The sequence below is a fragment of the Festucalex cinctus genome, chromosome 16 (assembly GCF_051991245.1).
Source record: "Festucalex cinctus isolate MCC-2025b chromosome 16, RoL_Fcin_1.0, whole genome shotgun sequence".
In the NCBI taxonomy this organism is placed as follows: Eukaryota; Metazoa; Chordata; class Actinopteri; order Syngnathiformes; family Syngnathidae; genus Festucalex; species Festucalex cinctus.
The window spans coordinates 25300956-25324187 of NC_135426.1; the positions used below are offsets into that span (position 1 = coordinate 25300956).

The 23232-nt window shown below is 43.9% G+C and overlaps 1 protein-coding gene across 4 annotated transcripts in view; it reads left to right on the forward strand.

Annotated features, from left to right (window-relative positions):
• arap2 (ArfGAP with RhoGAP domain, ankyrin repeat and PH domain 2) overlaps positions 1 to 23232 on the forward strand; it is a 56128-nt gene that overhangs the window by 2192 nt on the left and 30704 nt on the right. For 2 of the 4 annotated variants that reach the window (XM_077499305.1, XM_077499307.1), the window contains exons 3-10: positions 788 to 852; positions 4494 to 4570; positions 4863 to 4912; positions 5187 to 5507; positions 6390 to 6459; positions 12216 to 12336; positions 16242 to 16417; positions 20850 to 20956. In XM_077499305.1, the coding sequence (XP_077355431.1) occupies positions 788 to 852; positions 4494 to 4570; positions 4863 to 4912; positions 5187 to 5507; positions 6390 to 6459; positions 12216 to 12336; positions 16242 to 16417; positions 20850 to 20956 (987 nt within the window). Of the gene's footprint in view, positions 1 to 787; positions 853 to 1881; positions 2080 to 2620; positions 3684 to 4493; positions 4571 to 4862; positions 4913 to 5186; positions 5508 to 6389; positions 6460 to 12215; positions 12337 to 16241; positions 16418 to 20849; positions 20957 to 23232 lie in introns of those variants that run through there. The other 2 variants (XM_077499308.1, XM_077499309.1) reach the window with 2 other exon arrangements.

Genomic DNA, 23232 nt, shown 5'->3' on the forward strand with positions numbered 1-23232 from the left:
ACACTGTATAGCGCTTTCAAACAGCCAGCCCAGTAGAAATGGATTTTTGACGTGTAAATCCGTCAATGGCACTAAATGATTCAAAAAACAATGCGCTTTTCATCATCGTCACGGACATTTTTTTCAGATGAAAATGAAAGAAAAACTAAAATAGTAACTATAAGTTGAGACAAAAACGATAAATAAAATTGAATGAAAACAACACAGTGACGAAAATTCACACGATCCAATCAGAAGGAATTAAAAGTGGGTTGGACAAACTCACAAACTTTATTTCATGTTCAAACATGTTTACATTCGTTGTGCAGCTGGTAGATTCATCTCAAACAATTCTGCACTTTTTTTTTCTTTTAATATTATGATCAGTTCAACATGTTCATTAAAACAATAACTACACTTGTATTAAATATGTCTTGCGTGTTCAACTCCAGTTCCAAATAGGTGTGTTCTAATCTTCTGTATAAAAGTTGAAATGTTTGCTGAAGGAAATATTGACTTAACTGTCAATTTAGTCGACGACAATTGCTATTAAAACCAAAATACAATCTGGTGACTAAAACTTGAATTCATTTTAGTCAAAAGACTGCAACTAAAAGTAAATTTGACATTCTGCAACTGATACCAAAGTTATTTTCAGTAAATCTACTCAAGTATCGATTAGTGCGCGACTTCATCCTGGTCTGTCTTCAATAGCGAGTGCTGCACTTTTCTTTCTTTTTTGGAAGTAAGTCCCAAAGTTGTCAGTTGTTTTCATTGCGCCTGTCGGTGCTTCTTCTTCCCCTCACAGGCGCGCGCAAGCAAGCGGGCCCCAACAGCCGGCCGTCTTCGGGGGTCCCTCCGGCACACAGAAAGGTACGCGGGCGCCGCCTTCGCTTGGCACGTGCCATCAATCTTTCAGTGGGCGCCGCAGTTGTTTGCCCGGATGAAAGCACGTCGGCGCCGAGTCGAGCGTTTGGCGGCGGCGTCGTGGGAAGCGGCGGCGCACGTCTCGGGGAATTTCCTCTCTCATGTCTTGTCCCCCTCCAACTAGTCAGACCCGAGTCGTTTTTTCCTGTCTGGCGGCTTTCAACAACTTTTGTTGTGCTGGATTTTTTGTTCTTCTTCTTTTCGAGATGGTGAGTCGACAATGTCGGATTTGCACGTATGGTTGAATTCTTGGACTGGAGGGGAATCGTTGCCGGACCCAAACAATTGTAGGATGTCTTCAAAGTCAAAAGTCTGTCGTCCATCTTTCCCAGAGCCGCTCAAGTATGTCAGTAGATGTTGTTTTCCCTCCCTGAACGGAACACGAAAGTCACTGGAGACGAGCGAGGGAGGAAGAGGAGATGATGCAAAACAGGCAAAGAGGGAGACGAGACGTTCCCAGTGCTGGCAACCGGCAACTCGCCTCCCCAAGTTGGATGTTTGGCATCACATATATTGTGCATATATGCAAGTTCGCCGCATTCCCACAAGCAGTTGCCATAAATATAACAAGAAGCGCATTTGTGCAGTATAGAACTATTTTTTCGTTTTCTGAATTTCCCAATACTTTGCAAACCACAAACGTGCTTCTGTTACTCCGCAAAATTGTCATTCATTCTTTTTTGTTTCAAACTAAAACAAAGCATTCTAGAAAGAAATACAAACTAACAAACCATCTGGACCTAAATAAAAAAAACCCATAAGAAATCTTTTTACAGTATTGAAAAATCCATAACTATTTGAATCCCGCAGACAAACATTAGCCGCGTGCATCTCGCATGTACACAGTCAGGCATGAAGCCAAGTTACAGAAATGACTGCATTCCGTATTTACAGTCTTTAATGCAAACAAACCACCTTCACATCAGACCCAAAACAGGATCGACCCTTCCACTGTGACGTCACGTCAAAGGGCGCCCCTGGCGGTGTGGGGCAGCAGTGCGTCAATGCGAGTGAATGAGAAAACAATCGTTGTGAGCTCGAAAATAGGTCAAACAGTCGATAAATCAGCGAGCAATGAATGCTTTGGTGAACTTGTGTGCGACCGACGAACGCTCGAATGGCTCAAAGAGAGACGAGATCATTCAGCAGCGATTCGAAACCAGACGGAAGACGGTGAGGAGTGAAAGACGAAACGTTGACGCAACTGCTTTGCACCCACAAAAGTACGAGAAGTACTTTGATATCAGCTAGTTTTTCTCTTTTTCATATACAGCTGCTCATAACATTAAGCTCTGATTGTAAATTCCAGGCACATGTGATGAATGAGCCGTATTATCTCTAGTCAAACAATCATTCATACTTTTGTTGCATAAGTATTCAAGTCATTTTGAACAAAAAGTTAACGATTTAACACAATTAACACTTTAACTCGGGCTTGATTTCCGCTGAGGAATTTGTAGTAAACGACTTGCGGTCTGTATGTTAGCAGCTAGCAAGCTAAGATAGCTCGAAGACTTTGATAAACAGCAAGACGACACAAACGATTTCATGAATGACAATTTCCATCATGAAAGTAGTAATGGACGAACTGTTTCAACCAAAACGACAAACCTTCTTGGGCTTCCACTTCCGCTTTGCCCCCCAACAAACTCCATTTTTTTTTTTTTTTTTTGTAGCTAGCATCGCCAAACGACTGTTTTCAATGATTCGCAGTAATGTCGTGTCCTCCTCGGGACGTTTTTTGAGACACTTGACATATTTCCCACCTTGGAACGAAAACGCTCGCCGAAAATCAAGCTGTCGACATTCATTTGTTATGTGATGTTTTGTCCTCTGGGAGGCGCAGCAGGCGCTAAGCGGTGACGTCAGCTGGAAGTGTCTGTTAGCGCACATACATTATAGCAAGCTCGTATAAACTGACATGACATCATCATGATTTGGCAAACGTGTGCGCGAGCACTGCGATATTTGCGAAACACATGACCGATGTTTGCTTCATTCGTCAAGATGCACGATTCGAGGTGAATCATTCTCGCGTTCATTAGCAGTCACCTGCCGTCAGCTGGGCTGTCCCGAGTCATCAGCGCAGGCGCGACGCGCACCAGTAACGACAACAAACTGACCCGCAGGTGCCTTCCTGAAAATAGGAGGGAGGCTCCGTTGGAAGCAAAATCAATGGCGACACTAACTCGGAGCTGATAGTGCCACTTAAGGAGGCTTGTTGTGGAGCCCGGAAAGAGGGCCCACGCCGACCTGTGGACGTTCCAAGGATCTGGGCGGGCGGCCAGGCGGGAGTTTTGTCCTGAAACACGCTCGGGGAGGTCAACTGTTGAATGATGATGATGATCGATGGCGAGCGTCCACTTTGATCAGCACAACTGACCAAGGCCCGCAACGTGGCCTCCGTGACACCCGCAGAATGTCTTTGCAAAGCAGCATCCATCAGGACATGGCGGTCGCTTGTTTGACCGCAGGCGCATTTCCGCGTCCGAAGGTCTTTCCGTCTTTCCCGACGTCTTTTTGGTCTTCGTGTGCGTGTAAAGCCTGCGGCGGCATCTTCTGTCCTGCGCCATCATTTTCTGTCCTGCGCCATCCTCGGGAGAAGCTGGTGTCATCTTTCACAGTGACAGGCTGTGGCCCACGCACGGTGGCCCCCGGCTCTCCAGACTAATCATGTCTGGCCACAGTCTCTTCTCCTTCTCCTTCTTCTTCTCTCCCACCGTCTCAGAAGAAGCAAATAGTGCAGAGAAACGGACGGATGCTTTCATCGATCGACGGTGACCACCGCTGCATTTCTTTCATACACCGCACGAAAATGGAAGTACAGATGAGTGAGAAGTACAAAGAAGGATTCAACGCACGTACTTAATAGTGTCAAAAAAAAATACATAGATTGTTTTTAAATGTACAGTACTTAAGAACAAAAGTAAAGTAATAACACAAAATGGCAAAATACAGGCTGGGGGGTTTTTCGGAAAAAAAAAATCACCACCACACATTAACAGAAGCCCAGAGGTGTAGATTGAGAAGTTCATGAGTGTACATCCTGTATTTCTAAAGTGCCTTTTCCTGAGTGAAAACGGAAGACCCTGCCTTAAACAAAAACAAAACAAACTCAAAGTACAGTTTATAGAAAATGTTAAGTAAATGGAGCAGAGCAAATGTAGTGATTATTTTACTACCGTTTCAACACTAGCTAGCATTAGCTTGATGCTAGCTAATGTTGGCTTGACTTTTATGGTCTCAAGATGTTTTCCTAAAGCTTTGCTAACATTGCGAACTGACAAACAAATATAATGCTATTTTTTTTTTTTTTAATATTTAGACGGAGATGTTTGAACACCGGAAGCTGATGATTTTGAGGTTGACATTTGTCACAAATCAATCTTGTAGCTAACATCAAACAAGTGACAGAAAGAAGCTAAAAGTACAGAGAACAGTTTTTCTAATGTTGAGAGTTAAAGTAAAAAGTGAGAAAAATCTGAATACCTGAAAAATCTACTTCCCACCATGGTGACTTCAAAACATGAGGAACGATCTTGTCTTTCTTTCAGCACCATTTTCCTTGTTGTCTGTCTCCTTTTTAGCTCCACTTCACAGAACCTTGACGCCCATCGCTCCCTACGGTGAAACCTTCCTGTACAACAGCGCTCAAAGCATTCCGGTAAGACGCCGTCCACTCCCACTGCTGCACCGTTAGTAGCAGCTTAGCAAAAGAGGAACAGATGGTTTTGGTTTTTTGTTTTTTCTTCTCTTGAACAACATCACCGGCCAAAGCGCCATCTCAGTCTTAATGTTGTCACATCTTGCTTCTCTGTTGCCCGAGAGGTTAATAGAAATGTCAGCCGGCCTCGAAAGTTAGCGCCGCTTAATGCAACTGCGCGATAATGTTGTCCAAGCAGAAGGACGGACGCTTTCTTTTCGTTTGATGCTCATCGCCTCTGTGGCCCTTGCAGGACCGAGGTGGAACAGAAGTGGCGCCCAATTTGGAAAAGAAGAAGCAGAGGTACGGTCCCTTCTTCTGATATTCTACCAATCTATTAATAGAAGTCGTCAGAACAAAAAAATCTTCTGACCATGTTTGTGTTTTTGTGGTAAACAAGCGGCAGATCAGATGCGAGAATTGTTTTATGTGGTCGATGTCGTCAACGTGCGCACCCACAGCCGAAATGGCAGATCATTTTAGTTGAGAGACAAATTAGAAATAGATTAGGAGCAATAAAAATAGATTTCATTCACTTGGCTGGGAGGAATATTTTGTCATTTCGTCAAACCCACAGATCCGAAGACGAGGACTCTCCTCCCGTTCCGCCGACGCCAGACCCGTACAAAGATGAATACTCCACGGTGGAAGAGTGCGCCAGCTTTTTGCCAAGCTTGGTTCAAAATACGGCCGAGTACGGCACCGTCGGCCCGGCGGCTTCGGGTCCTGACCCTCGTGGCTCTGCTTCCGTCGTCATGGTGGACTGTGACCTCTACGCACGATCTTTGGAGACCCCAGGGGAGCGTCTGCCTGATATTTCGCCGTACGCGTGCTTTTACGGCACTGCAGAACCGCAAGTGCTGAAAATGGGCTGGCTGGACAAGCTTTCACCTCAAGGGTAGGTTGAGCAAACGTCAAATAAATGTGCTCTTAAAACTGCATCGTTAGAAGTAACCCAAATTGGGTGAAATATCTTACCCAGCGCTTGGTCCAAAAGGGGCGGAGCCAATGCTCGGTTATTTATCCGAAGTGCATTAAGCCCGATTCACCTTGGCGGTGATGCGGAAGGTTTCCGCAAGCGTTTTTTCTGGACGCCTCATGCGGAATTTCATGAAGCTAAAGAAATTACACAGGAAGTCGGATGTATCGCATCCAAGTAAATCCGGTATACTGCAAAATAAAACAAAACTCGGAGGGAAGCTAGCTAGCTACATAGCTTGACATGAGTCGGACATTTAATGAAGCATGACAAAATAACACTTTTTAAACACAAAATGTACTTACACATGTCCCAGCAAGAATTTCTAAAAAGCATATCGATGTGACAACAGGCAAGCGTGACGATTGTTTACAAAATAAGACTCAAAATACACGCTTGTTATCGCGTGAACTCAACGTGATCTTGTGGCCTGGCGGGTGCAGATTTCCCCACTCGCAACGCACACGGAGTGAATTGCAGAGTGTGCGGAAAACGCACCACGTCCACTTGGCAGTCAGTGTGAATTGTGCTTTTGGCTTGCCCACTAAAAATTTGCGATGCTAACGGAAGTTGATTTTCACGTCAGGGTTCATTTTAAAGCTGCAGCGTTTCCTCAACAAATCTCGAAACTGTCTTCATGTTTTTTCTTGTTGCAAGAAATTTTTGAACAGTAGACTTTTTTTTCTTTTTCTTTTTTTTTTTCCTGACATTTGCCAGCCTGATTGCGGGATATCGTTTGTGAATTTTCCAAACTCCTCCTCCGACTGATGTGTGTCAGTAAGCCTTTGGCCGTCTTTGCAGGAACTGCGTCTTTCAGCGGCGATGGGTGCGCTTCGACGGCGAGACTCTGGCCTACTACAACAGCGACAAGGTAACTGCGAATACCCACCGGACGCGAGCGCTCAAAACAAGTCGATATCCCGAGTCATCATCGTCGCTAACGACCGGACGAGGGCAAGGACAGAGTGACTTTAAGCCAAGCGGAGCAGATCCGAGCTGCCCATGCCCAGCCGGCCGGACAATAAAATAGGTCAATGTTGCCATTTGACCGATTTCTCTGCGAGCATAAAAAGGGTGAAAACGCTCTTCAACCAAAGCTTGACTGCCCAAATTCTTTGAAATATTCGCATCCACATAAGACGACGCACATGTGATCCGTTTGAATGGCAAAAGCGCAAATGCCCCCATTCAGGTTCAGCTCACTTTTTGCCACGGCGCATCACAATCAATGACGTGCGACCCGTCCGATGGCGCCTCGTTAATCACTCGCTAATTACGGCCCTCTGCGCCCGCTCGCGCGCCATCGCCGCTCCTCCCCCTCGCCGCTTCTTTCCATTGCATCGCTCACTTTATTTATCAGGACACGCTTCGCCACGGGCAGGACGGGAATCATCGGGGAGGGCCGGCGAGTCAGCACTTTTTAGACCATTACGCGGCGTTTTCGTCTCACTGAGTGGAAAAGTTTGCCTTTGTAGACGTGTGTCCTACATTTTCCAGTACATCAAGTTCATACTACTTTGACTTGGGAATTTCATTTCTTACGTGCGCATACTCAAAATTCAAAACAGTCTTAGCTCAAATCAACTCTTCGGCTCAATTTTTATTAATTAATTTTTTTGACACGAAGCTAGCGACATGCTACAAACACTCGAAGTGCGCACGCGCAGCTTGCAACGAGCACGCGCGACGTCGTGACGCAGATTGATTGACAGGATCGAGAAACAGTCGTTAAGATGATCCACCCGGAAGACGCGGCCACAAAAATATCCTTGACGCCACCTTTAAAGTCATTTTAGAAAATGAAATGTGTTCAAAATGATTCCTTTAATTTTCTATATAGAGAGCTACAAAGAAATATTACGTACAAAAAGCTTAAACTATTTTCAATTGGAACCATTAATAATTTAAGCTTTTAACTTGTTTTTCCCCACAAAACTGATTTTGAGTGAAGTAAAATGAATATGCGATAATACTGCGATTGGTTGGCAACCAGTCCAGGGTGTCGTTCCCCCCCCCCCCCCCCCCCCCCCCCCCCCCCGCCTACTGCCCAGAGCCAGCTGAGATAGGCGCCAGCAGCCCCCGCGACCCTTGTGAGGAATAAGCGGTCAAGAAAATGGATGGATGGATGGATAAAATGAATAATTTTGCACAGAACTTAATGAATATTTGCGATATTTATGCTAGTTTGGTTAGCCTGTTAGCTTGATGGCATTTATTACGTGTTAGCATTTAGCTAAGACAGTTATGTGGTTTGGTTGTACAGTCACTATTGATCATCAAATTGTTACACTCCATCTGGATGGATATTGACAGGAAAGTTTGGTTGGATGTAAACGAGAGCAGACAGCAGGAAGAACAAAAACCATCAGTGCCCGTGAATCGTCTCATTCATCCAGCTTGTATTTTTGTACTCCCCAAAACTGTCCTTTACCATGTTCCAGTTTGGGACTCTTTGGCTTTCAAGTCTCTCGTCACCGTTTCGTGAAGGCCTTGCTGGCCGTTGGTAAGAAAAGGACGCGCGTGTCACGGTGCGCTGGTCGCGACGTTTGCCCACACGAAAACATCGCCATGCTTGTCCTCGCTCGCAAACTTTTAACACCCGCAAACTCTCTTTTGTAGTGTGAAATCCTGCGGGATCTGTCAGCCCCAGACAGAACTAATCGCACTTAATCACAGTCGCGGCTTGAAAGGTCTCCGGTGATGTCATCATTGGGGGGCGGGGAGCCGCGGTGGCGTGGGAGAGGCGCCGCATCGTCGCTCTCACTTGTTCTCGCCGCCTTGCATCCAATCCATCTCGTCAATCGGCCCCTTTTCGCCCGATTTCGTCAAGACGAGGGGATTGGCTCGGGAGGACGCTCGGGGTCTTTAGATTTCGTCCTCTGGGTCCTGATATGCGATGTTGCGTGTGTGTCCAAAGCCTGGCTTGAAGGGAATGCGAGGATGACGCGAGGTCGGCCAGGTTTTCGGATTGGGGATCAGTCAGCCTGACGTCGCAAATCCGCCCATTGACACTTACTGGGACGTGTTATCTTTCATGCCAAATATGTACAGGAATTTTTTTTTTTTTTTTCCCAACACACCTGCACTAAACCAAACATGTCAGTCATCAGCGCTGATGACCTCAGATAAAAAAAAAACATATACATATAATATGAATTTTTTATGCAACTCATTAGCAGGTAGCTTGAGAAAAACACACACTATGTGGGGGAAAAAAAAAAGAAGTGATTATTTATTCAATCTGATAATCTAGCAGGTGAGCCTAATTGGGGCCAATGCAGAGCAGCTTTTTTTTTGCAAAAAAAAGAAAGAAAAAGAAGTAAAAAATAGATGAGACATTTGACATTTTTTTTATTTCTTATTTTTCTTCCCTCTTGATTTAATAGCTCACTTGTGCATTGTGAGCTTTTCATTGCCACCAGTTGGTGTCCTCGTGCCTCCATCGCAAATGTGCCGAAGGTTTTTTTTTGTTTTGTTTTTGTGCAACCCCATCATCCCTCCTGCTTGCTTCTCTCGCCACATGGTGCCTCCATTGTTGTGTGCTTTAGCTCCAGCGCTCGGCCTTAATTGTTCCGTGAAGTTTACTGGCTTGTTTTTACTTTCTTTGTGGGGAGGGAAAAAAATCCGAGCGAAATGTGCAGGATGCAGGAAAAATGGAAAAAAAGGAACCGTCCCAGCACACCCTCAAACCGCCATTGCAGTGAAGAGGGAGGATGTCGGTCGGTCGGTGTGAGGGGGGGAAGTTAGGTGAGCTAGTTGGGCCTCATTGCTTTCTTTGTCCTCTTGAGGGTAGTTTGTGTGTGCGTGTCTTTCGCCTGACCTCGTCTTTTCATCAGACGCGAGTATTTATAGACGCGCAAGTCGCAATTAAACAACTCTCTCCTTCCTGACCCCCAAACTGGAATGAAGACAATTAATTACCGTCAAACCGTACTGGTGACATAATTATCACAGCTAATTTATTCTGGCACACATTCATTTTTATTTTTTTTTTACTTTTCTTTTAAGAAAGAAACAATAGAACATTAATGACGTGACACACCGTCATTGTGTTGTATTTTTTTTTAAATTTTTTTTCCTGATATTGCAACAAGGATTAGTCGTATACAGGAAGTTGTCAGGGACACTTTGGCATATTTAAAAAAAAATGTCGTTGCCACCCCTTATAACTTACTTTCGTTTTAGGCAAGTTAATGATCAGGGGAGTCATTAAACTGAACACCAAATGAACTTTTGGTGCCACAAAATTATGCATTAGAAGTAAGTCAAAAGACACACAACTACTATTACACAACAAGAAGCAACATTAGCGCTATACATGTCATTAGCTAACAACAAAGCTGTTGGAGAGCTATCGTGACAAATGAAGCTCGCAGATTTGTGATCCAGGTGACTTTCCTGAAATTTCAAATGATAAGAATATTCTAATAATTGGTTGGTGATGAAAATCCACATCCACCAATGACAACGAAATGAGGAGATAGCAGTGTTAGCATATGCAATAACGCTAAAAACAGCCGATTTCAACATGGCAAGAAATGTGCTAACATTGCCTTCTGATAATTTTGTTTGTTGTCTGATAGTTTATGCTAAATCTGATATTGTTTACTGTATTCAAGATTAATAAAAAAAAAAAAAAAAAAGACACATTTGTTTACAGTCCCAATATTGAAGGCAACAAATTCCAATTATTTAACTTTTCAAAACCCTTCCGTCGTCATGTTTTGAAACTGGATGTATGGAGGCCTTCTGTGCAATTGCATCCTGCTTTTAGTATGAGTCAACTTTTATCTGATGAGGACTTTCCCCCTTCCCTGCTTTTGCGTCATCTCTCCTCGGATCTTCCTTTTTCTTCCTTCAGTCCTGCTTGGCCTCTCACACGGACCTCATTTCTCTCGTTCCCCCCCCCTTGACTGTGCCGGGTGATATTTTTGGCTGCTTGACTTTTTTTTTTTTCTTTTTTCCTTTTGTGGACGGCAAGGTCACCGGTTTAATTAAGGAATGGCAAGAAGGAGTCACAAGTTCACCATCTCCCTTTCCGTATTTCCAATCGTGTACGACAACGTGCAGCAAACAAAATGAAGCCTTTTTTTTTTTTTTTTTGGTACTTGGCAAAGATAATGACACGATGAGCATGAATAATGCAATGTCTGTCTTATTTTTCTTCTCACAAGCCAGTGATTTTCACACTGCGAGCGCAACATAATGCACGTCCCTCTTAGGAGAACATTGCCTTTTTTTTCCCCCCCTGAAACTCTAAAGGCATTTCTTTGTCACATCAGGGATTGAATACTGATTCGAGACGATGCCCTGGTATTGAGGTTGCTCGTTTACGCCGCCGATGACCCGCCGCAAAGTGTCGCATCCGCGCTTGTTTGGGGGAAACATGCAACAGTACGCCGAATCCCACTTTACCCGTGTTGAGTCCCCTTGTTTTTGTTCCATTTTGCAAAGCAGACTCAAAAGAAAGTGGATTGCAGTGAGACAGTTAGTTATTATTCTTCCACAAATTTGGGAATCCCAATCACGCTTGGAAATAGGCCTGAAAAAAAAATGTGCATCTTGCCAAAAAACGATTCCCAAAACTCAATAAATGCTGCCCACTGCAAAGTTTGGGAAAAAATCGCATCAGTTTGATCAATCAACAACACATTTGGAGGACATGTCGATTATAACAGGACGCACGAAAAAGTCTCAAGGACCCACGCTCACCATTTGAACGGGAAGCCATTTTGTTTGGAAGCAGATATTTTGACAGGATTTTGCATCTAAAAGAGGCCTGGAAATTTAGAAAAAAAAATCCACCCTTTGTCACCAATAAACATGAAATTGGGAAGAGAAACAACAGAACGTAGAAAAAAGTCTCAAGGACCCACGCTCACCATTGAACGGGAAGCCATTTTGTTTGGAAGCAGATATTTTGACAGGATTTTGCATCTAAAAGAGGCCTGGAAATTTAGAAAAAAAAATCCACCCTTTGTCACCAATAAACATGAAATTGGGAAGAGAAACAACAGAACGTAGAAAAAAGTCTCAAGGACCCACGCTCACCATTGAACAGGAAGTTCGCCAAATTGGGAAGACATCATAATAAATGAGCTGCAGTTTGACGAAGGACCACGAGACAGATGTCGTACATGTTTCTTTATTTTTTTCTAATACGGGCTGTTTTGTTCAATAGAGTTTTAACCTGCGCTGATGGCAATTTATGAAACTGCAAACCTTCTCGTTCTGCGGCCACATAAAAAGAAGACGGCTAATAAAGTCATCTTTCTCCGGCAGCAGGTTTTGATTCAAGCGCTTCTCGTCCACGAGCAGCGAGCGCCTTTTATCAATGTTATTGCTCGAGAGGCGTTTCTGCAAATAAATATGATGCCGTATTGATGGCTTATGGCTTGAGTTTGATGAGGATATCCGTCAGCCGTGCTTCAAAATTGAATCCGATTCAAAACCGGCAGCAACGCGAGCGAGAATTACGCACGCATTGTTGCAAACAGTGCTCGGAAAAAAAAAGTAATTCCGACTGGAAAGAGGAAAGAACAACAGGTCGATGATGCTATTCCAATTGACCTTGTTTGCTTGCATTTGTAGAGTTATTTAGTGTGTCCCATCTGCTTCTTTGTGCAGGAAATGTACTCCAAAGGGATGATTCTGGCCACTGCCATCAGACAGGTCCGAGGTTTAGGTGACAACAAGTTTGAGGTCGTCACCTCGCTTCGGACTTTCACATTCCGAGCCGAGAAGGAAGGTATGGACTGCTGCTTTCTCCTTATCGAGCCTGAATCTGTGGCTGTCATAGTAGCTAGCTAGCGCTAAGCTAACATCTATGAGGATTCGTCTCGCCAGTCCAAACTTGGAACTTCCCTTCATGCTCGGACGTCATCAGAGGCCAACGGCGAATTAACGACAAACCACCTTAGGTGGCCTTTATTCACTGACAAAATAACGTATTCAGTTCGAAAAGATGAGCAGCCATTCATAAATCGGAGCCAAAATGATTTGATTTTAAATGAACCAAAATAGCTTTTCGATATAGTTTTGTGAACAGACGGTTGTTCTCAAGGAAACTGTTAAAATTGGAGTTATTTTGTTTGCTATGGTTGACGAAAATGACCTTGTGAGCGCGGCCGCTCCTTCCCTGCGATGAGTGGGCAACCTCGCGCCAAGGTGGCCCTTCTTTTGGAGAGCTTGCATTGAAAAGTGAGAGTGAGCGAGCGAGAAACTTGGCCTCGTCCCCCCTCATGCATCTTTAAACGAGCCGGCTCGCCTCGGAGCGAATACTCATCAATCTTTGGGGAGCGCACGAGAACCAGGAAGACCCGAGGAGGCTGATGGGAAACGAGGGAGTTAAGGAGCTGCTGAACATGAAGAGCCGAGCGGCGAGAGGAAGTGGAGGGAAAACCGTCGGCAGCGTCGACGTGACCGTCAGGTGAAGGCCGGGCAGGCAGATGGCAGGGAAAGGGCAAAGCCGGAATGGGAGGAGGGAATCGGTGACTGTGCCGCTTCTGTCGGCACAACCCTGCCCCAAAATCATGCCTCATTTAATAAAAAAAAAAAAAAAAAAAAATGCTAGTTTATTCTGCTGTAAAATACAGTCTGTGTTCTCACCAGTCACATTTAATTCTTGCCAAAACCAAGTGATTGTTTCACAACTTCTTTTTTTTCAAAGGTCTTCGAGCCATTAGTGATGCAAGAAATAAACCGATAAGCTGACGAAGCAGTTTAATGGCATGCACTTACTTACGTGTGCCGTCGTGGCTGACTGACACGGTTGAGTTCACTGAAGCATGACAGTGATTGATTTTGAATACCCAAATGGATCTGAACTGGTTGTAGTCCGGAAAACATCCCGATTCTCAATCAATAGTTTGCCTTTAATGTCTCTCGAAAGGAGACGGCACGTATTTCAAGTACACATGTTCCATAACAACAAGCCAAGGTGAATAAAAATGCATTTGTTAGTTTAAACTTGTGCTGATGTGACGAGCCGAAGTAAACACAACAAATGTTTGCTCCTCTTCTGCTTTTTCCAACTTGTTTGCGATTCCTTTTGATGGCGGCCGTGTGGGCGGCCTTTAAGATCTCCTGGCTGGGTGCAGAGTGGACTCGGCTCTCCTTTCATCCACTCTCGGTGCTTTCCTCGCTTCTTCTCTCCTTGTCAAATCGCCTCTCCAGTCGGAAACATGCATTATGGCCTCTTAACAAGCGCCCGGATAATAACAAACTGTTGTTTGTTTGTTTGTTTGTTTTAGAGAGAGTTTTACATTCAAGAATGTTAAAATACACCTAAACTGTCATGGTCGCAATGTTTTGGTTAGATTTTGTTGAATTAGCTTTGTGTTGTTTTCCTGTTGATATCCCGTCAACCAATGAGCTTCCTCTCGCCACTCGTGTCTCGTCCAGGTGTCGCTCGTTCTCTCGTCAGTTTACGTTCATGTAATTCCGTTTCCTGTCCATCTGCGTCAGGCTCTTGTCATCAAGTCGCTGTCTATAGCTTTGGTTCTTATCCTGGGTTGGATCGATGCGGTTGGGCAAACCCTGGCGTTCCGCAGGGTTCAATTCTGGGGCCGCTGCTGTTGTCATTGTATCCGCTGGCGAGCTGGCATAACTCAAGGAAGGAATACTTGATTGAGTTGCATGAAGATGGGAATACAAGATTCCAACTTTCTGAATTCAAGATGAATTCAATTCAGTACCTCCAACAAGGTCAAAAACTGTTAATGTCGTATTTCGATTGAAATGAACCCGGTGTCTTGTCCCATTTGTTTTTGGAAATAATGATTCTTTTTAGTATCATAAACGATGTCCATTGTTGCCCATTCGGCATACTTTGCAGCCTGCTCATCCTGGAAGGGGGATTACTGGCCAAAGCCAGCTGAGATAGGCTCCAGCACCCCCCGCGACCCTTGTGAGGAATAAGCGGTCAAGAAGATAGTTTTAAAATGAATTTCGCAAAGGCTTCACCGGACGATTTGGTGTCCGCGCCAAACAAGCAAATGTACTCAAAAGTCTCGGCGCTCGCCTGCGTCGGCGGTTTCCTTCCTGTCTCGGATTGACAGCGAGGAGGAGAGAAAGGAAAGCCCTGAATAAAATAAGAGGCAAAGACGTAAGAGCAGCTCAGGTAATGGAAGGCAGAAAGCTGGCCGGGAACGCAACAGGAAAGCCTGCTGATGTAAAGAGCGCTCAATAATGGAGGAGGACATTCATTATGAATACGGGCAGATTGACAATTTGGGACGAGGCAGCGTTTGAGGTCAAAAAGGGGGCTCGCGTCGACCCCCAGCACGTTGGGAAGCTAATTAAGGTCACTGGGAGACAATGTCAGCTCGGTGAGATGATTGACAGCTCATTGAAGTGGGCTGCCTGTCACTCGGCCGAGGTCGCGCCAGCAGGTCGCTGATGAAAAACATTTGGAAATGTTTTAGCAGCTTTTCTTGTTGCTTTTTCCAGATCATTCATTCTTTCCGTTGTCACATTTCTAATCACTCCAAAAGTGTCTTGAAATGATTTATTCATTAGTTCATTCGTTTCCGGCTCAAGACCCAACAAACGACAAACAACAGCATCACGTGGTAACAAAACTCAATGCAGCTCGGCTTACCCTTTTGCTTTGCAAATGCATGATAACGATTCAGAAAGCGTTGAAAATGGTGGCCCAGCTTCTGATGTGAATTAGCCACACCCCCCCTTCGTCTTCTGCGCCGTGTGAAATAGTTGCCGCAGCGGGCGGCGTCTGTCGTGGCCCCCGTGGGGCGTGTGTGTTTACTCGTGTTGTGAGTACATAAATCCGTTTGTACATTTACGTTGCTTTTCAGCCTTGTGGGGATTCACAGCACACACGCCTTAACATGAAATATTCAACTGCTCAACAAGGACCGCCTTTGAGTTTCGCCAAGATGCGGCGAGGCCTGTCTCGAGTGCTCTCCTTTTAGAGTCCATCTTAGCTTTCGTGGCGTGTTCACGAGTGCTTTGTCTTCTTGGATGATGTCGCACGCATAACAACTCAACAAAGAATTCAACTCAAATTGACAAGTTGATACCATAAAGCCGCATTTTGGGATTTACTGACTTGTTTCCACCGTGTTTGGTAGAATTTTGTGAAGTTGTCGTAGTGACAACTGAAATGATTTCAATTTCAAACGATGTAAATCCATGTTAAATGTGCCATTAGGAATGAAAACTCCATTGGGAATGCATGAGTAATTTTTGGGTGAAAAATGTTGGATTTTGAGAACGCTGTGAATATTTGAAATGAGAAAAATATGGTGTGAATTTTTGCAATATATTAAACATGGAACGATGTGAATCGGTTGAATGATGTGGAAGGAATCGCATTCAGTCTTCACACAATGATCACATTTTAAAAGGCATGATTGGTCGCCATTAGGTTTTCCCAAATCACTCAGCCCGACTCGATTCACAGAATAGATGGCAATGACTTTTCATTTTATTTGAATTAACTGTTGCGCTTGGTCTAATTTGCGCAGCAAAAATTAGCTGGAGGCTTTCAAATCTCGGTGAAGCAGCTTTCAAGGATCTTATTTTTTTCTCCTGTCCAATTCGCTTTCAGACTTGAAGTCTTTGCATGCCGCCGAAAAATCAAATCTTGCTTTGTTGAAATGTGGTTTTTTGATTCTGGTGTCGCGTCCGCAGGGGAGCGCCGCGAGTGGATGGAAAGCCTCCAGGGGGCGTGCGGCTTCCAGACGCGCCGCAGCCTGTGCCGACGCTCCTCCGCCAACAAGCGCGGCGTGCTGGAGGTGCGCGGCTACAAAGGCAGAGTTGCGGTGTCCCTGGCGGGGAGCAAAGTCAGGCTCTGCAAAACAGAACAGGTACTTCTCCGCACCTTCGGGACTTCCTCTCGGCAGGATGACGCGTCCCCGTTTGACAAAGTCACGGAACGAGCGGCTGTTTGAAAGTGACGAGACGGTGACAGTGTGACACACTTATGAATATGGAACTTGCATGTGAATGGAAATGATGACACCTGACCTTTTTCCCAACCACGTTAAGCCGAAGAAATACATTTAACATAATTTTAAGTAAAGCTAAACAAGTTTTTTTTTTTTTTTTTTTTTTTTTTCAATAATGTTTATTGAGGTTTATTTTTCCTCGATATTGTGGTTGCAATTTAATAGTTATTAAATCTTGCTTCTTTATTTATTTAATGTTTTGCGTACGTAAAAAACAATTCTACAACTACGGATACAAGTCACGTGACTTTTGCCAGTCATATTCATATATACGAATGTACATTACGTAATCGCAGCAGCATGGTCATAACAAGGCGTCCATCCGTAGTTGTAGAATTGCTTTTTACGTACGCAAAACCTTTTTTATATGCTCCTTTGTGTACGTAGATCACGTTTTTTGGTGTTTACGGGGTTTTGGCATGATTCTATCTCCATAACAAGCAAGCCATTAATCTGTCTTACAATATGAGATTTCTTATACAGAAATGTTAAAAACAACATAGCCTACTTAAGTTCATTTCAAGGCCGCTAGCTTAATGCTAACACATAGATAGGCTAACAAATGAGGAAAAAAGTTACATATTTTTAAAGACCACCGTGGAGAAAAACATCTGGACGGACGTATGGCAACAATCAGAAGTGGGCGGCATTTTTTGGAGCGCCACACTTGCGTCGTCGTCAATATTTCCAGCCGAGCCAAACTGTGATCGTCAATCCGTCAACGTTATTTTAACCCGGCTTCCATCATCGCAAAATTACAGCTGCTGTAACTTTGTTACTTTTCTTTTCCTCACTATCGTCGCCACATATAGTTGTGTGCACACTACTCGTAACTGCCGCTAATTCTGCCAACGGACTCGCTACTTTGTGTTTTTAGGACCCTTAGCTGTTCAGTAATTTGCCTGATGTAAAAATGGCACAGCAAAGGTGTTTTAGCGCTATTTGTATTGGGACAGAGCCAGATGGGAGAATGCGAGGAGAAATGGTGTGAATGGAAGTTAGCATACCTGCTATTTACTTGTTTACTGCAAAAAAACAAAAAAGAACCCATTCCAAACATTGTTGCAAATGATTTAGAGGATGCAGTCAAGTTGAGGCTCACAGACTCCAATTTGAGAGTCAGTGAACAAAGTCTGTATCGTCACGTTGGGTTCAAAGCGGCATTGTTCTTTTTAGCTTATTAGGAGTTGGCATTCTCACTCTCTTAAGTCAGTCTAATTAAGTCCTGATATTTCTGCCGTCTTTCATCCTGCTGGGACAAAAGTGGCAAGGGGGGATGGTACGTTCCATCGATGCTATTTCCTAAATTTCCTCGCCGCACATTTGAGAGCGCTACAGGCGTTCCCTTCGCCCGCTGTTGTGCTGTTTGCCTTTCATTATTTTCTTCATTAGCGCGAACAAACATCTTTGTTCGATTTCTCTTTCGGGTTTCCCTCCGCGTCAGCACATTTCCGATCGGCGCGGAAGCGGCCGGGAGAAAATCCAAATGAATTGTATGATTACAGCTGGAGATCAATCTGGCGGCGGCGGGTGTTTGTCTCGGGTTTGCGTGATCGCCAGACAGAGCAGGAGAAGGCGGGAGGGGGAAGTCGAGCGCGGAGCCGTTGGAGCTCAGCGGACTGAAGTATTTAATCGAACGTGATGAACGAGCTGTTGGAAAGATCGGCCTGCCGGCTCCTCCTCCACCGCCCCTGGACTCATTTCTCACGGGTCGTAAGCTCTGTGATGGAGCCGTGTTTGAGGTCATTTAAGCGCCAAGGTAAAGACAGTCCAAAGTGTGTCGCCCGACAAAGTGAGAGGTAAAAGCAGAAGCAAGATTTTTTGGGGATTTGACAAATTTTTTTTTTTCCCTCCCCTCAGTATTGCGACGGTGATCTAATACAGCCATTTTCACATTTCGCAATCCCGTTCGCTCCCGGCTCTTTTACTGGATTTTGACTGATTTTGCAATGCCCACAGAATATTGTGTTCTATTGTTATAACAAGATGGAACCTACCAAAAAGAAAGATTAGAGTCTCTTCTTTCATCAGGAAAAAAACTGGTTCCGTTTTGCAACAATTAACATTAGAATATAGCTAAGTTTCATCATTATTCACAAATCTTAAGAAAACAGCTTTGTTGCAACATGGCTCTGCTTGATCTCTTATACTCTGCTGCCACCTGCTGTCCGTTTTGTAATAACTACCATTGCTATTACCATTCTCTTCAGTTCAGAGGCTGCATCAAAGCCTTCCGTATGCTCTAGCATGAAAAAACACAAACAAAAAATAAACGTCTAAATACGTCTTTGGGAGCGTGGTAATATTTAAAATAGAACGTATTTATACGTTTTGAGCACAAATGAATTAATATGAAATTTTTCTACATCAATTAGACTTGTTGGTGATCAAATTATGTGGGAACTATTTTAATAATTGATGAACCGTTCATAGCCCATTGTTTTATTAGTGTATGATTAGTTTGTCAATCTGTAGACGGTGATTGACTGGTGAGCGATTCAGGGTGCGCCTCACCTCACGGCCAAAGTCAGCTCGGGTACGAGAATGTAAACAAGCGCAGTGGACGAATGGATGGCCGATTCTTGGCCGGCCGGCGAGCAGCCAATTCCTCACTCGGGTCCAACAACTTGTGTTTCTTGGACGTCTAATGGTCTGGTGCCCCAACAATTATATCAATGCTTGTACTCTAATTAGGTGCCCCCCCACCCACCACCCTCATACCGCCTCTCCACAAGTGCTGTTCAAGCCCCTTGGCGATTGGGAATTAGGTGAGTTATTTTTAGCGGCGTGCCAATCACTTCCTGACTCCGCCAAGATTGTGTAGCAAAGCTTGCTGGCTTTAATTTTAATTGGCTACCCCTGAGAATTGACGGTTATTAGGCAAAAGGCGTATTCAGGTGAGCAGAGAATTCCATGTCAACGTTGCGTCGCCTGTGCGATGCCGACTGAATGAGGTTGCGTTGGTCAACATCTGCCGGCAGCGGCGGCTCGCAACTGCACGCCGTCACCAATGTAATGGGAATTTTTGTCTGATTGAGCAAATTTGGCATCGTTGGTATTTTGTGTTTTTTGCAAATCCCGTTCCGGCTTTGTCTTGTTTTTGTCAACTGACCTCTTCGTGGTCTCACCCACTTTGAGGCAGGATTATCAAGGCTTTTCTTTCCCTTATCCCGCCCTCTCTTTCATTTGCTTCCCTCATCTTTTGACTTTGCGAGCTCATGAGGCAAGTCATGTTTTTGTTTTTTTGTTTAGTTTTTGTTGTGACGCGCGTGGGTGCGCTTCTTTCCTCGCCTTTGTCCCGCGGGCGGTCGAAAATGGTCTCAACTGCAAGGTTGCCGCGTGTGTGCAGTCCTCAGATGCACCTTCTGCCTTTCGCCGAGTTGAGGTAGAATGCCACACATTAGCCACTAACGCACACGCACGTCCACCTGGTTGAGGGCAACGACGCGTGCGTGATTGCCTGTCACAAACTATTTCTAGTTGGACTCGTTTTCCCCCCAAAAAAATGCAGCAAGACTGACAATGCGGCTGTTGTAAATGTCGCTCTCCTTCGGTGTTTGTTAGCTTGGATGAGAGCGAATTACATTCCAAGCCGGGTGGGGAAAAACGAGCTGCGACTTTAATGAGGCAAGCAGGTGATCGCACCTTATTGGGGAGGGCTTCTAAATTTGGCCGCAAAATGGAGCTTGAGATGCTGTCTGCTGAAGACGAATGCATCTCGCACTGCCTTATAGATTTGCTTCACGGTGTACTGAGTTTTTTGTTTGTTTGCACAAGCAGAAATTAAAAGCAGTGTCTGTTTTGGAAGGCTCTTCAATATTCCATATTAGTGAGGTGTGGAAAATTGACATTTTGCTTTCAAAAATGTCAAGCAAATATGTGCGATATGAATTGGAACGTATGGTGTTCCGCAGGGCTCAATTCTGGGGCCTCTGCTGTTTTTATTGTATGTGTGAATTGAGTATCTGCTTTTTTTTTCGAGTTGAGCAATGCAGTCATCACATCTTGCGATCTATGGAGGACCAAAACTGCCAAAATTCGAAATAAATAAAGGACTAAATAAATAAATGACTAAAAGTGAAAATAAAAATCAAAGTAAAAAATATAATTAAAAAATTCCATCTAAAAAAAAAATATAAATGGAAATATATCCGTTTTTATTTTCACTTTTAGTCATGTATTTATTTGATCATTTATTTATTTATTTATTTATTTATTTAACCTCCAACCAAGGTTAAGAGCCACAATTTTTGACTCTGAAGATGCCCATTGTGATTTCCATCTTGTCAAGGACTTGGAAGCGGGCCTGGCGATCTGCGAAGTGGATCTGACAGCCGCCAACATTCGAGACGTCGACCGGAGGGTCTTTGAAATCAACACGCCTTTTAAGAACTTCTGGTACGTCTGCATGCGTTTCATTTATTGATTGATTTGCCGAGTGATGGTGTCATCTCTAATGTTTTTGGTTGTAGGGACCACAAACAGACCACACATTTTTCCATTTGTCATTACGTCATATATTAAAGAAGAGACATGAATACCATTATTACTAAAGTTAGCTTTATCATCCAATACGTCAACCTCCAAACAACTTCAAAATACAGTATAGCATTTCACAATCAATATTTATCCATATAAAAAATGGAAATAAAATACAAAAAAACCACTGATAAACATTGAGTTGTGTTGAGTTTATAAGTTTTCTTTTCCTGTGTTAGTTCCACTCGAGTGGTTGTATTTGTTTGTAGATAATTTTGTGTTTTTTTTTTCTTGACATCATTTTTGTTCATCCATAACTGACCGTTTAAATAAATCTCAATTGTTTCTTCAGCTTCGATATTGTTGTTTACCGTCTATTGGCTTACCCTCCAAAGACAAACCCGAGACTGGGCAGCAACAAGTGTGGGACTTTCGGTGGATGTGCACATCCTACCCAAACGTATACAGACAGTTTTTTTGTTTTTGTTTTTAATGAACCCTCCAGTTGAAGCCTGGCTGCTATCTGTCGAACCTTTGAGGTGACTCCGCGTTCCCTCAGGCCCGACGATCAATAAGCGCGCAGCTTGTTTGAGCTGTAATGGCCCATTTAGAATACAACCATCACAAAGCACGTCTTGTTTGTTTGTGGTCGCCGTTCCCCCCAACACGCACTTTTTTTTGTCTTTTCTTTTTTTCTTTCTTTCGCCTTTTGTAGATTGACTTGATTTATGTAAGACCCTCCCTCGTTCCGCCGCCCGTCCAATCGATCTGTTTGTGTAGGTCTCCGTAATGGTCTCGTCGTTTGGCTCTTTCGTTAATAACCTGGACGTAATTGCCATTTTGTGCGGAACCTCCTTAAAAGAAAGAAAGAAAGAAAGTGGAATTAAAATGAACTCGAATTGTTTTGATGAGGTGAAAACGGAGAGACTGGATTGTGTGTGCGCGCGGATCGAATCGATTGGTCACCCTCGGAGTCTTGTGCTACCTGCTCAAGGTGGGGATTAGCCACAAACTCATCGAATCACTTTCGGCCGAGGCGAGGAGACTCACTTTGGCTTTTTCCATTGCTTTGTTGCCGCCGGAGATGGCACGGCTGACTTTTATTAGTTGTGAGAATGACAATTAGGAAGCGCGGGGACACGTTACGGGACAAAGACGTTCAAGTTTGCCGCAAAGAAAACTTATCGCCAAGCGCTCGGACTGGAATAAATCTGGAGATAAACACTTGAGCTCAAGGGCACGTCACAGAGGGGTGACAATATTTGGATCTTGGATCGTGAAAACTGCTGACATTTTTGGTTTTTGGATTATCCCGCAGTGGAGGACATGCGGGACTTTTTGAATTCCTTCGAGTCCAGTGGACTGATTTATCTTCAAATTGCGAGTGATAATTGATGACATCATTTTAGGCAATGCATGAAGTGACATGCTTTAGAAGTCCAATATTTACAATGTTTTCGTTTTGACTTTGTTTTGTTTTTTTAATTAAGTTTTCGAAAATGCTTCCTTCCAGTTTTTAATTTTTAATTTTTTTAGTTTGATTTTTTTTTTTTTATATATGACGTATTTTCAAAGTGCAAAATTGCCAAATGTGTTCTTTCTTCTTTGTGGCCATAAAGTGATGAATACATTTCAAATAAATTGATTCCACCTTTCTTTCTTTGACAGAAACGAATCGTTTCCGGTTGCGGATACCGATTGTGGGATTCAGGATTGTGCCAATCTAATTGTTTATCCGAATTTTATTCCGCCAAATGTCCGAATTTTCATCAGAAGAGCCACGATTTCATCACCTGCCATTTATGCCGGATTCTCTGACACGTTTTATGTAACGACGCGTGATCGCTTGAAACATCAAGTAAAACGACGCCAGCGGGAGTACACGAAAGATTTAAAGCCGTTTTCTTTTTGCCGCGTCAAAAAGAGAAGCACTTGATCTGATTGGAACTGCAAGAAGAGCGTGTGATGCCCGAGTGGAACGTGTAGCAATGCGGCTCAATTGACACAGTGTTTGGAGTCTTTTTGTTTTTTTATTTTTTCCCCATAACAATTCTGCAACCTGTAATTCTTCCTAACTTTCAAGCTGCCGCTCATGGCCTGTGAAGTTTCCGATTTGATGGCTTGCTGTCGCTTGGCGACGCGATGAAACTTTTGTTCTCGGCAAACGAGCCCGGCGACGTGATTGACGCGTTCCA